Source organism: Elephas maximus, chromosome 23 (assembly GCF_024166365.1).
Source record: "Elephas maximus indicus isolate mEleMax1 chromosome 23, mEleMax1 primary haplotype, whole genome shotgun sequence".
Taxonomy (NCBI): domain Eukaryota; kingdom Metazoa; phylum Chordata; class Mammalia; order Proboscidea; family Elephantidae; genus Elephas; species Elephas maximus.
Genome location: NC_064841.1, coordinates 27,201,061 through 27,218,994, shown reverse-complemented (window position 1 = coordinate 27,218,994; position 17,934 = coordinate 27,201,061). Strand labels below are relative to the sequence as shown.

The following is a 17,934-nucleotide window of genomic DNA, read 5'->3' as shown; positions in this document are numbered from 1 at the left end:
TCTCTTCTTTACCATATTCAAAAGCTGAAAATTTCACCATCAAATTCAGTAGTCCATCTTGGGTTTTTGGCAGACTGATGATGATGCGCCCGGGTGTGGTTCTGTTTGTGTTTATCCTAGCTGGGGCTCACGGATCTTTCTTTTATGTGATTTTTTAAAACAAAATTTGGAAAATTTCCAGTAATTACTTTTTATGTCTCATTCTCTCTTTCCTCTCCCTCTGGGACTTCATCAGTTACAAGTATGTTAGATTTTTTTTTTTTTTAACTGTCTCTTAGGACTGGTTATGAGGCTTTGGTTTAATTTTTTTAAATCTCTTTTTCTCTGTTCTTCATATTGGAAAACTTCAGTTGATTTGTTTTCAAGATCAACAACCCTTTAAAGATCCCTGATTCGAAAACAGTCTGAAATAAAAATCAATAAGTATATTTCCCATTTTTACTCTTAAGGTAAATCAGTATCCTAGATATTAAAAAAAAATCTATAACAGATATTTTATTTTTAATTTCAGATATTTTATTCATAAATTTTTATTCCAAAAATTTTATTCATCAATGCTAAATCTCCATTTGATTCTTTCTATAGTTTCTGTTTCTCTTTTGGGTTTTCCATCTGTTCACTCTTATTACCATCTTTACCTTAAGGTTCTTTTTTTTTTTTTTTTATAAATTTTATTAAGCTTCAAGTGAACGTTTACAAATCCAATCAGTCTGTCACATATAAGTTTACATACATCTCACTCCCTACTCCCACTTGCTCTCCCCCTCTTGAGTCAGCCCTTTCAGTCTCTCCTTTCTTGACAATTTTGCCGGCTTCCCTCTCTCTCTATCCTCCCATCCCCCCTCCAGACAAGAGTTGCCAACACAATCTCAAGTGTCCACCTGATATAATTAGCTCACTCTTCATCAGCATCTCTCTCCCTCCAGCTGACCAGTCCCTTTCATGTCTGATAAGTTGTACCTTAAGGTTCTTGATCATACTATTCACAGTTGTTTCAAAATCCTTGTCTGCTAATTCCAATACCTGAGTCATCTTGGAGTCTGATTTCCATTGACTATTTGTTTTCTTAATTATGAGTCTTATTTTCCCACTTCTTTGTATGTGTAGTAATTTTTATTTTATGTTGGACATTGTCAGTGACATCCTGTAAGGAGTCTGGATTACAAAATCTTCTCTGAAAACATGTTTTTTTCTTTTTCTGGCAGGCAGTTAAATGGCACATCCTTCTGTTATTTTCATGATTGATTTTCATCTTTGTTAAAGCAGGTCTTGCTAACCAAAATATCAGTAGTTCAAATCCACCTGCTGCTCCTCAGAAACCCTGTGGTGCAGTTCTACTCTGTCCCATACGGTCACTATGAATTGGAATTCACTCGATGGTAATGGGTTTGGTTTTCGGTTTTCTGTTTTTTTCAAGCTTGGTTTTCATCTTTGTTAAAACAGGTCTATTTTGTCTTAAGCTTAGTGTGGTCCTTCCTCTGAGTCACAGTCCTCACTCTTAAAGTATAGCCTTTCTGAGGTTTCAGCTGAATGCCTGAGATGCCAGTGAGACCTCTCCATTTTAGTTCTCCAATGTTCCCAGTATTGCCGGTCCTTTGATATTTCCATTTAGCAGTCAGTCTTGTAGCATGCCGTCTCTGCTAGGCCTCATGCAGTCTCACTTCTCACATGCGTTGCTCAGACCGTGGCCAAGAATCTGTGTCAAATCCCCATGTAGACCCCTGCCCCATTCCACCCTTACATAATTACCTCTTCTTTGGCTACTTTCCCTATTATAACTGCTTCTTTTGCAGTCTGATATTCTGATCTCTGCCTCTTCAGCTCAGCACGATCAACTTGGGCTCCACCTCCCTAAACTGGGACAGGAAAATAATCCCAGCAAAAAGCTGAGATGATTGTGGGGCTCACCATGTGTATTTCCCTTCTCTCAAGAATCACAGTCCTGCTGTGACTGTTGTCCAATGTCTGAAAACAGTTGCTTCATATATTTTGTCCAGTTTATGGTTGTTTATGGCAGGAAGGTGAGTCTGGGACCAGTAACTCTGTCATGGCTGAATAAAAAATACATGGGTTTATATTTAATTTTCACAAAGCCTTGTGAAGTAGTTCTCGTAAAGTAGGTGCTATTAATATAACCCAATTTTACAGAGAAGTAAACTCAGACTAACTAGTGAGGGGAGGAGTCAGAATTTGAACCTTGGCAGTCAGATTCCAGACCCTGTGCTCTGAACTAATATACTAGGCTGCCTCTGCAGCAGGAAGTCATGTTTATTTCCTTCACTGCGATTCTCACACTATTTATCTCACATATATATTCATATTTATTTATTTATTGCACTTTTGTTTGCTGCCTTTCCTACTGGTATATAAGCACCATCTTTTTTCTATTTACACCTGTCTTCCAACTGCCTCACACAGGAACAGACTCTCGGTGGGTATTAAATAAATATTTATTGAATGAATGAAGAATGTAGATGCCACCATTATAAAACAATTTTGAAAATAAGATTTTTTTTCCCGCATATTTGGAATTTCAGACTTATTTTGTCTGCCACTTTGTGGCATCAAAATTCTGCAACGAAAACAAACAAACTAGAGGTGAGGAATGTACAAAGAAGTGATACACATCGTTAGAATCTTTACAGCTATGTACATCAAAATATAATTATATGATAAGAAAAGAGTTATGGCAGGATTTCTACTCTTGGTAAGATAGCAGTAATTGGAAATCAGTCTTACCAAAACCAAACCCATTGCCGTCGAGTGCTTAAAACACTCACTGAAATGAGTGTAGAATCAATGTGTTTGTTCGACTGGTAAGTCCAGACGTTACTTGTGGTTGAAGTAAAAAATGACATTCATATTTGCCACTTTGTATGTGCTATTAGAAAAAAAAGAGAAAAGCCAATTTCGGTAATAGTTGCTTCTAGAGCCCTTTGTATCGCTTATTATCCTATTTAAAATTGCAATGTTTGCTTGATTCATTTCAGAATATATCTTTGTTGGACTTAAAACCACAAAGTTATGGTTCTTATCATCTCTATATGACAAAACAATATGCATTTATTTTTATCAGAAGCAAAATGACATGATGGTTTTTAAGCTAATTTTTGTGTTAACAAGTCTCCTAAATATATGCAGTAGACCTCACATTTACATAAAATTAAAGAAAGGATGCTTCAGCAAATGCAAATAAATGCAAAAAAGGAATATTTTAATTTTGAGCCATGATTAGTACCAACCATCACAATGTGAAAATAATACAAAAGCAAAATCCTGTGTGCAGTGTGTAACTTCATGGTTATAAGCTATTTATAGGCTGAGTATCTTGAGTTATTTATTTTTTTTGAGAAATATACTTATTGATTATATTTCAGACTCTGTTTTCAAATCAGGGATCTTTAAAAATGTTGTTAAATTAGAATCACATGTACTGACTTTTGCAGTTCTGTAATATGACAAGCCCAGCAAAATGATTTATTTCACTTGGTGCATAATTAATTGTATGAATCGACTGTTTAACCTCTATTGATTTGCATTTCTTACTTAATGTCCAATTTAGAAACAGAAGTAAAAATTATTTTATAGTAGGAAAAAAGAGTATGAAAGGTAATCCTAACATAATAAGAAAGATCATTTTGATATTCATCATTATGTATTGGCCCCTTGGTAATTTTCAAGGTCTTGAAAGATCAGTCTTTGTTTTAAAACATAAGTTTTCTCAGTTTAAATAGTGAGCTCATTGAAGCTGACCCTGGCATCCTCAGGAATTGTATCATCTTATTGTTCCTATATTTGGATTATAGTAGAAAATATGGACTTTTCATTCACATTATTTTTATAACATTGTACTGAATTTTGATGTGACACTTGGACTCATTTATTATTAAAAATGGATTAGAAAACCCATCAAACAATTCTGATAACTAGGAGATATTTCCTTGAAATATAGGCCATGTTGGTGTTTCTTTTTACATGCCATGAAAGCCATGGAGAAGGTGATATATATTTACTTTCAGTCATCTCAATTCATTATTGTTTATATATACCTATAGATTTTTCTGGACTGGCCCCAATTTCAAATATTTTTTCATTGTGCTCACAAGTTACCCAAGTATCCCAGAAATTCCAATATCTTGACATATCAAAATATACATTACACTTCCAAATATTGCTTCTTTCAAATGAAAATGGAGCAAAGTTCTTCGACAGACCATATGTCCAGATATTGGGTTTGGAAATTTTGATTGTATAAAATGCTTCCAGATAATAGGTACAGAGGAGTAGAATTTTCATTTGGCATCAAAGGGAATCTACCTTTAGATTCTGAAGTTTTCTTAAGTACAAAAGTTTCTTTCAAGCAGGTTATCTAGTGAATTTCAAAGTGGTTTTGTTGTCTGCCGGTTCTTGAAGTGAAGCTTAAACCCACTATTAGTCTCCTTAGGGCTGTGAAGAATCTTGGGTAGAACTTTTATATCCTCGTGGATGTGGGATTGTAAATTACTTTTACCATGTTGGCAGATCTCCCGCTTACATAATGGGTCTTAATATGACCGATAATTATGTTTCCCAGTGGTTATTAGCAAAGCAGGCAATATGTCTTCATGTTGGTATTAGCTTTGCCATTGTAACCAAAAAAAGTACAGGACAAAAGATCAGAAAATGGACAGCATAAAAGTTCTTGATAAATTCCTCTCAGTCAGGCAGGGACAGTTAGAGGCACAGTAATTCCCAAGAAGGAGGTATTTGAGAGGTATACTCTAATTATGTTTGTTGTAGGTTACCATATTTTTACACAAATAACGTGCATCTTCTGCACTTTTTGGCTGGCTGCCCCTCCCCCCACAAGGTATTTCCTTAAGTGCATTATGCTATATTTTCTGTAGCAACACATGGAAGAGGACTGGCATGACAGCACTTGTGAGGGTGACTTGCCGGTGGGGAGGGTGCAGCCAGCAAACAAACACAGGGTGTGCATTATTTGCATAAAAATATGGTAAAGCTGATAGTTACGCATGACAAGAATAAGCTCTTTAAGAAATAAGACACAAGATAGGTACATTTTTAGAGAAGAAATGATAGGCTCGCGTAACCCTGGGGCTTCTAAGATACCAGGAGACAACATAACGACAGACTTCTGGGAAGGAAAAGAAATATGAAAAAGAAAACTTTTAAGGACATAGATACAAAGTGTTTCCCACCTTTGGACAGCTACAACACCCACCCTGTGGAGCACCCTTTCAATCAGTATGCTATCATCAAGTAGGCCACAAACTCTCATGGCTTTTGCTCATGCTTCAGTTGGAATTCCCTCCTACCACTCCCTACCCCTTCTGCAGTTTTGGAAATCCTTTTTACCCTTCAATACCACCTCCCTTACTTACCTGATTCTCTTTTTCCTGTCTTCCTGCAGCTCTTTGCTTCTACACTCATCTGCCTTCTTATTTTGCCCTGTGTTATGAATAGTTGTTTTTGTGTCTATTCCTTCCAACAAGTCAAGTAGTGAATAAATGTTTTTGTTTCTTCTTAACGTTTAAATGAAATGGAAGTTGATCCTAGAAGTCCACATGGTAACCTCTGCTTGTATGGATAGTACTCACTTATGGTTATTCAAAAAAACAAAATAAACAAACCCAAAGCAGCTGCTGTCAAGACGATTCTGACTCATGATGACCCCATTTGTTTCAGAGTAGGACTTTAGGAAGCAGATCGCTAGGCCTTTCTTCCAAGGCACCTCTGGGTGCATTTGAACTCCAACCTTTCAGTAAGTAACTGAGTGCTTAGCTGTTTACACTACCCAGGAACTCCTCTTGTGGTTTTTAATATTTCCTATTACCTGTGTGCATGATTCAGGGCAAGGTCAGGTTTCCTCATCCGTAGATAGCAAGTAACAAGCTTTGTCTCGATGAAACTTGCCACGCTGGCTATATCTTCAGCAGATGCTTCAAATGGCTTTCCCAGAGCTGCCCCTTTGCTGCAAAGCTTTAAAAAATACAATACTTTAAGTTTCCTTATATTTTTGTCCTATACTATATGTTTTAATCTGGCAAAAACATATATATGTACGCGTGGCTCAGTGTTTAAGAGCTCGGCTGCTAACCAAAAGGTTGGCAGTTTGAACCCACTAGGAGCTCCTTGAAAACCCCATGGGGCAGTTCTACTCTGTTCTATAGGGTCCCCATGAGTTGGAGTCAACTCGACGGCAACGGGTTTGTTTTTTTTACTCTTTCTAAACTGCAGGTAAAACATTAATATTTTGATTGTAAATTAAATAAGTTATTTGTATTCACATTATATGACCATAATATAAAACAAGCAGCACATTTAACTGTAAAATGTTTCCTGTACATTATTTTTAAAAGTATGGTGATAGATTCTAAAGATGTGCCACTTGCTAAGAATGCCCATTTTTAAAATAAAGCACACAGTAAGCAAAGATATTAACAGAAAACCAGGTATAAATCTTATTAAATACCAGTGCTTTTATGGAAACCGAGCTGAGCAATGATCTAGCATCCTATCAAGTTTGATTTAATATAGTAAGGGGTATCGGAAGTAAACTCCTAGGAGCCATTAACATGATCGGTGATTAATTTGAGTCTGAATCATATTCTCTAGGATGTTATTGAAAGGAAAGAAGTGAAAATTTATTAGAATTTATTGGCAGAGGCCACAGTAGCTGAAAAACATGGCAAGAATGTGAAATTCTTAATAAAAATTCCAGGAAGTCCATGGTTTCTGGGCACCATAGATAAACTGGAGGGGAAGAAAATAATTAAATTTTGGGGACAACCCCAAACATTAAATGTCAATAATGTGACAAGGGTAGATCAGCCCTTTTTTTCCCCTTAGAATTTTCTAATGTTTAGTGATTTGACTTTCTATATCTGCATCCTTTGTTTTTTTTCTTCCTCTGTTTGTGTATACATCATGGGGAGGGTGATTCTCTCACAGGGGATAGTAATATTTGGGGTTAATTCCTATTTATCTATATCTTAGTATAAAATTGCTTGTATTCTAAAGCCTGCTTGTTTAAATGACATAATTTAAACTAATTTTTCTTTTACTGATTAATTCTTGAGACTGGATTGCCATTTATATAAATGTCATTGTCAAATTTTTTTTAAAGCTCCATTTGGTTATTTAAGGGGAGCTTTTTATATTCTGTTCCAAAGGAGCCGTGGTGGTACAGTGGTTAAGCCACCGAAGATCAGTTAAGTTCGGTGGTTTAAACCCATCTACAGGTTCTGCTTCCATAAAGGATACAGCCAAGAAAACCTTATGGGGCAGTTCTACTCTGTCACATGGGGTTGCTATGAGTTGGAATCGAATCGACAGCAATGAGTTTGAGTTTTTTATTTTCTGTTCCAAAATGTATTTCCCTTCTTAATTTTACCCAGAAACAATAAATTAAAAAAAAAAAAAGAATGTAGATATTTAATATCCCTAATTTGAATTGTTACTTATCTGATGTTATCTTTTGCTTGACTATTCTGTGAATTCTGGAGGCTCATATTGTTTTTAAAACTCTTTACCAATTTTATGGGTGAGAATTGGTACTTCACTCATCCAGTCAGCAAATATTTATAGAGCATTTACTACTACTTGCCAAGTAAAAATTGCTGCCTTCACATTTTATTCTGTATTGTAGAGGCCATTTTCATAATTTGGCTACTTTTTAGTTCCTTTGTAAATTCCTGTTTTCTATTTCATGCCTGTTTTCACTGGCATTTTTATTTTTTAAAAATTAATTGTAAGAGCTCTTTAGATATATGTGCTATTAACAGTTTTCCTGTCAAAACTCTATATACGTGATCAAATGTAAGGTCTTTTCCCCAATGTATCCTGCAGACAAGAGAGTCTCAACTTTTATTCATACTATTTATTATTTTTTTTATTATAAAGGCTCTTAGAGTATAAACAATGTATAGTATATACTACATGTGAAATGTTGTATATAGAGGTTTTCAATTATTTTGAAAAAAAACCCAGAGACTGTATGCAGAAGATACAATGGAAATGACCTCAGTCAATGCTAAGTTTGGATGCTTTTATAAAGATCAGCTGGTAATACAGACAATACAGGAGCCAAAACACTTAACGCAGATTTACTAATTATTCTTGAGAATCTGACCTCACGAATGTTAATGTGAGTGTAAGCCGACCTTAAAAAATAATTTTTAAAAGCATTATAGTATGAACACGGCAGCTTGGGACAGTATTACCTCTTTCCTCTCAATCCAACCACAGAGGAGCCAGAAAAATCTAAACAGTGCAATTCCAGAAAAAAAAAAAAATTGTATGGCATAACTCTTTACAAAAACTGAGGTAGTAGAAAATAAAATGAGTGGAAACTGTGTAGTTTTATTTATTAATATCTCGTAGCGGTAAAATTCTGGACCTTTTTGTTTAATTTTACCTTCTAAATGAAATAAGCATTCCCCCTCTCTCAGGTTTTAAATAGCCCAAGTTGAAGAGTCCAGGTTTTATGGAATCTTCACACAAACTCTTAAACAAAGATGAAACAAACAAGCGAAACATTGTGCGCCAACTTAGCCCCTGCCTATACACGTGCTCCCACTTTATGGTATGCACAGCCTCCTTTCTAAGGCACATTTCCTGTGTATTGAATGCAGAGGCCCTTCAGGGACTAGCTTCCAGGAGGACATTCAGGTCTTTCACGGCAGGAGGAAGCGGACCTTAAGATTTAATAATAATAAAGGCTCTATCTATGAACAGTAAGAAAAAGTGAAGAATAAATGGCTGATCTTCTAACGTCTGCAATATTTTCTACTTCTGTGAGATACAAGGCCAGGAAAGGCATAAAATTGATCAGTCTGAACACACTAAAGAAAAATACTCCATGAAACCCAACTATTAGACAGCTGTGAAAGACGGGTAATTTTTCTATTCACATTTATATGGGAAAATAGGGAGCCTGCTGTGTAGGTTGCATGAATATTTGTGGTAATCTTAGTTTACCAATCATGTATTATAAGACTGAGAACGTTACTGATTTTTACCAAAAATTGTTTTATTTGTTCGTGCGAAAGCAGTACATCTTTGAAACATGTTTGCAATAAAGCAAATTATTATAAAATGGAATTCTAGAAACTGTGGCACAAAGGGGTTTCAAGGTTTGTTTAAAAACAAATAAAAATAATATAAAGCACAATAAGAACAGAAAGAATCAATACGAAATATCGTATCATGAGAACCAGTCTTAAAAACACACCCAAACATTTTTCTTTACGTAGAATCATAATTAGCAAGATTGATACTTTAATAGGTTCCCTCTTATTAGAATATTGCATGGTAAGTGCTTGCCCACTATATTCCTGGGAGATCATTTTGAGTGGTCCCTGGAGATCCTCTAGGAGAGAACACTAAATCTTGAAGAAGTGTCATTATTTGAGTTATTAAATATCTGTAAGTAAGGAAAAAGATCATCCATCCACTCAGTAACTCTTCAAGGTTTGTATTCTGTTTTTGAAAATTAAAACAAACAAACAAAAAAAAGCTAAAGGTGGAGAGAAAATTGCTCATAACCTTATCACCATACATAGTTGCTATTACTTTTTGGCATATTTCCATCTTTACCTTTTCATGTTTTTGTATCGTAATAAAGATTATACATACATATATAATTTTCATGTTGCTTTTCCACACTTTGCTTTTTAGATATGCTTTTAATTAAAAAAATACACATATTCATTAAAAAAATAATGTTACTTCCATAACCCCCCTCAGGAAATGACAGAACTATCAGATAGAAAACCAGTAAGAATACTGAAAATCTGAATAACACAACCAACAGGATCTAACTGACATATATAAAACATTCCAGCCAACAGGAGTAGAATATACATTTTTGCCAAACATTCATAGAAAAGTCAAGAATATAGACCATACCCTGGGCTTTAACAAAATGAAAAGAACTGAAATCATGTAGGGTATATCCTCCAACCATAATGGAATCAAAATTTAATAGTAAAAAACCCCCAAAATTCCAATTTTAAAATGGGCAAAAGATATGAACAAACATTTACCGAAGAGGATATACCAAAAACAAAACGAAACCTGTTGCTGTCTGGTTGATTCTGATTCGTAGTGACCCTATAGGACAGAGTAGAACTGCCTCATATGGTAGATTCAAACTGCTGACCTTTTGGTTAGCAGCCTAGCTCTTAGCCACTGCTCCACCAGGGTTCTGAAGAGGATATATAGATGGCAAATAAGCACATGAAAACATGTTCAACATTATTAGCTATTAAACCAAAAAAAAAAAAACCCAAACCCATTGCCTTCGAGTCTATTCCAAATCATAGCGACCCTAAGGACAGAGTAGAACTGCCTTATACCCGTTGCTGCCGAGTTGATAACGACTCATAGAGAGCCTATAGGACAGAGTAGAATGGCCCCATAGGGTTTCCAAGGAGCGCCTGGCGATTCGAACTGCTGACCTCTTGATTACCAGCCATAGCACTTAACCACTACGCCATCAGGGTTTCCAAAGAGAAATGTAAATTAAGAGCACAATGAGATATCACTACCTACCTATCAGAGTGGCTAAAACAAAAAATAGTGACAGCACCAGGAGCTGGCTGGTAAGTGTGCCGAGAAACTGGATTATTTATACATTTTTAGTGACGTTGTAAAATGATAGAACCGTGGAAAACAGTATGGCAGTTTACTAAAAAACTAAGCATGCAACTACCAAAAGACTCAGCAATTACACTTCTTGGCATTTATCCCAGAGAAGTAAAGACTTGTGTTCCCACAAAAACCCACACAACAATGTTTATAGTAACTTAATTTGTAATAACCAAAAATTGGAAGCAATCTAGGTGTCTTTCAATGAGTAGATGGTTAAACAAACTATGGTAGATCCATAGCATGGAATATTACTCTGCAATTAAAAGGAATGAACTACCAATACATGTAAAAACTTGAATAAATTTCCAGGGAATTATGCTGAGTGTAAAAATTCATTCCAGAAGATTACATACGGTAGGATTCCATTTACATAATATTCTTATTTCTATTTCATTTTTCCTAGTAATTTATTTTTTTACCATATTTAATAAAGTATCAGCCCACAACAGATTGGGGAAGAAAAATAAAAACTGGTTCTTCACCACTGATAGCAAGAAGAATTTTATTATTAAAAATGACCACTGATAGATATTAGTGTGGTACCTATCTATAGAAGATATTAGTGATAGATACTAGTGTGGTACCTATCTATAGGTTAGGGTTAGGGTTAGATATTAGTGTGGTACCTATCTATCTATCTACCTACCCACCTATCTATCCACTTACAAACTGGTATTATTATTATTACCTGTACTATTATGTAGGAGCCCTGGTGGCGCAAATGGTTAAGAGCTCAGCTACTAATTCGAAAGGTTGGCAGTTCAAACCCAGCCAGTGTCTCTGTGGGAGAAAGACCTGGTCATCTGCTTGTAAAGATTACAGCCAAGAAAACCCTATGGGGCAGTTCTTCTCTGTCACATGGGGTTGATAGGAGTCAAAAATGACTCTATGACACCTAACAACAACAACATACTGTTGTGTAACCTACCTTTTTCTTTTGTTTCTCTGAATATATCAAGTCAATAAGTAACATTAATATAATTATTTTAAATGACTGCGTAATTTTACTAGCTCCCTGTTTAATGCTGTTTCTAGTGAGAAATTTCTCCAGTGACACTGAAAGTTTCCAATGTCATAAGTAATATACACTGAACAGCCTTGTAAATACATCTTTGCCTCATATTTGATCATTTTCTAACTGTTACATTCTATTTCTTATAATCCATCCCTACATATTGGAACTGCTGAGTCAGGGGTATTCAATCCAATCCAAAAAAATTCTTCAGTGTATACCCCATTAAATTCTTCTCCAAAAAAGTTCTACTCTTTTACCAACAAGGTATGAAAGTTGTTGTTTCTCTATACCCTCACCCATGCTTGGTGTTAGCAATGCGTTTATTTATTCTTTACTAATTAGATGGGCTAAAATGGCACCTTACCTTAATTTGATTACTAGCTCAACTTCTTATGTGTATTGGCCATTTGTGCAAATATACTGTTTGTTCATGAATTTTATTCATTTTTGAATTGGGCTATTCTTCTAATTCTTATTGACTTAGTTTCATTTTATAATTAGATTTTTCCCCCAGTGTGTCATTTATTTTGAGTTTCTGTTTGTCACGTTTTGGTATCAGGCTTCTGCTAGCTTTGTAAAACAAATTGGAAAAATTCCCATATTTTCCAGTGCTGTGGAACGTTTCGAATTAAATACAGTTGGAAAAATATCCGAACCCAGTTCCTTGCACGTCTTGTTTTCTTACTTGATTATTTTTTCTGTTCAGATTTCCAACCCTTCACATCAATTTTGTTAATTTATATTTTCCTAGAAAATCATGAGTTGCATCCAGATTGTGAAATCTGTCCTTATAGTGGAGAATATTATACTCTTAGAACATTGTAAATGCCTGTGTTCTGGTGCTGTTATCCCCTTCCTCGTTGCTGTACTATGAACTTGTGTTTTCTCTGGTCATTCACTAGGCTTGCCTGAGGTTCATTTTGTTTTCCCTAAAAACAGGGAACTCGTAGATTCATTTATTAGTTCTACTACTCTGCTTTCTAATTCATTAATTTTGGTTTTTAACTTGGCTTTGTTATTTCTTTCTCTCAGGGGTTTTTCTTCCAGTTTTTATTTTTTCCCCTAATGTCAGTAGTTGGATACTTTGTTCATTTATTTTAGTTTTTCTTATATATAATTTTTTCGTGTTGAAAAATTGCAAGTTTTACTTTATGAAAACATAAAGAATTCTATTAGACATGACACTAAAGGTCATCTTGTTAAACGCACTGTAATGAATAAAGAATCTTTAGCTATGCTATAAACTAACATTTAAAAGTACCTAGATTAAAACGGGGACCTCATACCACCAAGAAAGCAGCACTGGGAGCAGAGCACATTCTTTGGACCTGAGGTTCCTGGGGCTCAGATGCTCCCAGACCAAGAAAATACTGATAATGAGGACCTTCCTTCAGAGCCAACAGAGAAAGAAAGCTTTCCCCTGGAGCCAGTGCCCTGAGTTCAGACTTCTAGCCTACTGGACTATGAGAGAATAAACTTGTCTTTGTTAAAGCCAAAATAAATAAATAAAAGTACCTAGATGACTAGGACCACTGAAACCAGAAAGGCTTTAACTTAAACTTATTTTTTCAGAAAACAATCAAAATTAATAAACACATCCTGTTTTCAAAATTAATAAACAATCCTGTTTTCAAGTTAATTAACGTATCCTTTTTTCAAAACTAATGAACATATCCTGTGTTCAAGATTGGTGAACATAGGCTGTTTTCAAAACTTCAGGGATCTTGTAACCAAGACTCATTGATCTTGTGATTGTCTTGGAACTGTTTGGCAAAATTATGTAAATTTCCACCAGTCAGAAGTTTTGTTCAAAGTTACTGATAACTTTATATAAGAATCCTGGTTAATCAGAGCACTCATTTACTGGGTAAATGATGTGCTACCCATCTTTAAAGTGTCTATTAGCAATCTATTAATGGTGTTCTGAGTTGTTTGTTTTTGACAGTTGAATGCTTCTGTGCTTTACTCAAAAAAAAAAAAAAAAAAGCTTTTATTTCCATCTCTTTTGCCAAGAGCTATTTAAGAAAGTGTGGGCTTATTATTCTTTAAAACTTTACCACCTGCTTTTTTTAGTTACTTGTGAGACAAGACTTTTTTATTGCATATTTGTTAGTTCTTTCTATTTCATCATTTATGGATTATTTGTTTGGGTCTTTTACCACTTGTATTCTATGTTCTTACTATTTTTCATATTAATCTCTATGACCTCAGTTATGGAAGCCACATGTTTTAGTACGCTCTACATTTCTTTCCCAATTCTATAAATTGAACGCCTTTGGAGAATTGCTTCTACCCCAAAGGGTAGAATGCAGGATGCAGATGTTACAACTGCAGCAGCTTAGTGTTCAGGGATCTTTCTTTGCTCTAGGGGATGGATACTTGTCTGAGAATGAAGTCAGTGTAGAAGGAACAGAACAAGACAGAGAAGCTGGAAAGCCCAAGACTGAGTCCTGAAGATGTTCATTTGAATCAAAATATGAAAGATAATTTGATACTTCCTAACTCATCCTAAGAGGCCAGAATTACCTTGACACCAAAGCCAGACAAAGACACCACAAGAGAAGAAAACTACAGACCAACATCCCTTAGAAATATAGATGCAAAAACCCTCAGCAAAAAGCAAAGCCCCTTGCTGTCGAGTTGATTTCAACTCATAGCGACTCTATAGGACAGAGTAGAATTGCGCCACAGAGTTTCCAAGGATCAGCTGGTAGATTTGAACTGCTGACCTTTTGGTTAGCAGCCCAGGTCTTCACCACTGTGCCACCAGGGCTCCTCACCATGACCAAGTGGAATTTATTTGAGGAATGCAAAGGTAGTTCAACATTAGGAAATCAATTGATCTAATGTATCACATTGATAGAACAAAGGAAAAGAACCACAGGATCATCTCAATCAATGAGAAAAGACATTTGAGAAAATGCAACAACCTCACATAATAAAAAATCACTCAACAAACTAGGAAAAGAAGGGAATTTCCTCAATATGGTAAAGGACATTTATAAAAAACTCACAGCTAACATCTTACTCAAAGGAGGAAGATTGACAGCTTTCCCCTTAAGATTAGGAATAAGACAAAGGTGTCCACTTTCACCACTGCAATTCAACATGGTAGTGGAAGTCTTAGTAAGAATAATTAGGCAAAGAAAATACATAAAAATCATCTAAACCAGGAAGGAAGAAGTAAAATTATCCCTATTCACAGATAACATGATCCTATATATAGAAAACCTCAAAGAAGCCATAAAAAAATCTACTGGAGCTAATAAATGAATTCATCAAAGTTGCAGGGTACAAGATTAACACACAAAAATCAGTTGTATTTTTATACACTAGTAACAAACAATTTCAATAAGAAAACAATTCTATTTGCAATAGCAGCTGAAACAATAAAATACCTAGACATAAATTTAACTACAGAGGTAAAAGACTTGTTCACCAAAGACTATAAAACATTGCTGAAAGAAATTAACTAAAACCTAAATAAACAGAAGGACATTCTCAGTTCATGGACTGGAAGACTTAGTACTGTTAAGATGTCATTACTATCCAAAGTATTCTAGAGATTCAGTGCAATCCCTATCAAAATTCCATCAGCCTTCTTTGGAGAAATGGAAAAGCCAATGCCCAAATGTATATGAAACTGGAAGAGGCCCCGAACAGCCAAAGCAAACTTGAAAAACAAAGTAGAACTCACTACAGTGTAATGAATTACTTAATACAGCCCTTCTAGCCATGGTCCTTGTGACTCACACACAATGACTGAGTGGGGCTATGCAAATAAAGTATAGGGAACCTGTAGAGGTTGGGGTTATGTGTCAACTTGGCTAGGTCACAATTCCCGGTATTGTATGTTGTCCTCCATTTTATGTGTTGTGGATCCTGACCTCTGCATGTTGATGAGGCAGGACTGGTGTAGAGTGTGTCTTGGGTCGCAGCCTTGCAGGAGGGCAAGACTCAAGTTCCATCCTTACTAAAATTACACCCCCTCCGGGGTGTGACCTGCATCTAAGATATATGTGTGTGTCTTGGTGAGGCTCTCTCTGCATCTGGATCCTGCTTCTGTTCACGATCAATTGACCTCCAGTTCTCGGGACTTGAGTCAGAGGCCTGCCGTCTGAAGTGTCGATTCTGGAATTCGCTGGCCTCCACAGGCCCTTGGGTAGGCGGCCTATAGTGTGACCTGATTCACCAGCTTCCACAGCCTTGTGAGCCAGGAGCCTGTGGTCTGAACTGCTGGTTTGGGTTCATCAACCCCTTAAGCCACATGGGTCAGGAGAAGCCCACACCTCACTCATGAATTTGGGACTTGTCAGCCTCCACAATCATGTGAGCCATTTCCTTTATGTGGATTGTGAGTTCTGTGAGACATGGCAGAAAATTAGGGAACCCAAAGACAGGAGGGAGAGTATTGAAGGAAGAGGGAGTAGTTGATGTTAGAGATGATGGAGTGGTACAGCAGCTTGGAAAAGTTGGACATTTGGGACATCTTTAACCTCCATCCCACAGGAGTCAGCTTTGTGCTGATCTTTAGAAAACAAATTGTTCACTTATTCACATTTCCTAATTTCAAAACATACTATAAAGTTTCAGTATCAAAAAATCTGGTTACTGGTATAATAATAGACACATAGACCAATGGGACAGAATTTAGAGTCCAGGAATAAATTCATACATGTGTAGCCCATTGATTTCTGACAAAAGTGCTAAGTCCATCCAATGGGGGAAAGAAATCTTTTCAATTAATGATGCTGGGACAGGTGGATCTCCATGTGAAAAAAAAAGGCTGGACTCATACCTCATACCATGTATGAAAATTGACTCAAATTGGATGAAAGATCTACATGTAAGAATTAAATCCAGAAAACTGTTAGAAAGAAATACAGAAGTAATATTTCAGGACCTCATTTTTGACAATGTATTTATTCTTTGATATGACACCAAAAGACAAAATAGATAAATCAGACCTCATCAATATTAATAGCTTCTATGCTTTTTTTATGCATCAAGAGACATTAGCAGGAAAATGAAGAGGCAACCTACAGAATGGGACAAAATATTTAGGAAAAATATACCTGATAAGGGCTTAATACACAGAATATATAAAGAGTTCCTACAACTTGACAACAAAGATAAACAATCCAATCAAAAATGGGCAAAGAGCTTGAATAGATATTTCACCAAAGAAAATATACAAATGGTCAATAAGCATATGAAAAGGTGCTCAAAGTCATTAGTTATTGTTGTTAGTTGCTGATTCGTTGATTATGACTCATGGCAACTGATGTGCGCAGAGTAAAACTGTTCCCTAAGATTTCAAAGTTGTGAGCTCTTGGAAGCAGATCAGCCACTATGTCAGTCTATATCACTGAGTGTCTTCCCCTCTTCCTCTGAACCTCTACTTTACTAAGCATGATGCCCTTCTCCAGGGACTGGCCCCTCCTGATAACACATTCAAAGTACGAAATCTCACCATCCTTCCCTCTAGGGAGCATTCTGGCTCTACGCTAATGTCTCTTGATGCATATGAAGCAATTGAAAATACCATGGTTTGGGTCAGGCCCACCTTAGTCCTCAAAATGACATCTTTGCTTTTCAACACTTTAAAGAGGTCTTTTGCCTAATGCAATACATCTTTTGATTTCTTGATTGCTGCTTCCACGGGTGTTAATTGTGGATCCAAGTAAAATGAAATCCTTGACAACTTCAATATTTTCTCTGTTTATCATGATGTTTTTTATTGGTCCAGTTGTGAGGATTTTTGTTTTCTTTATGTTGAAGCGATGGCTATTACCAGAAAAACAGAAAATAACAATTGTTGGAGAGGATATGGAGAAACTGGAACCCTTATCCATTGTGGGTGGGAATGTAAAATGGGGTAGCCACTGTGGAAAACAGTGTGATGGTTCCTCAAGAAGTTAAACACAGAAATAATGAGACTGCTGACATATTGTGAAAATTGTAATCAATGTCACAGAACAATTTGTATAAAAACTGATTAATGGGAACCTAATTTGCTGTGTAAACTTCCATCTAAAATACAATAAAATATTTTTAGGAAAATAAAAAACAAACAAAAAAAGAGTTAAACATAGAATTACCATATAACCCTGACATTCCACTCCTAGGTATACACCCAAAAGTCTTAAAAGCAGAGACTCAATCAGGTACTTGTACATCAAAGTTCATTGCAGCATTATTCACAATAGGCCAACAGGTGAAAACAACCCAAATATCCATCAGAGATAAATGGATATACAAAA

The 17,934-nt window shown here is 35.8% G+C and overlaps 1 protein-coding gene across 1 annotated transcript in view; it reads right to left on the bottom strand.

Annotated features, from left to right (window-relative positions):
• SPATA16 (spermatogenesis associated 16) overlaps positions 1–17,934 on the bottom strand; it is a 279,989-nt gene that overhangs the window by 201,933 nt on the left and 60,122 nt on the right. Inside the window, exon 2 of the mRNA XM_049867466.1 lies at positions 5,837–5,982. Within this exon, the coding sequence (XP_049723423.1) occupies positions 5,837–5,982 (146 nt within the window). The remainder of the gene's footprint in view (positions 1–5,836; positions 5,983–17,934) is intronic.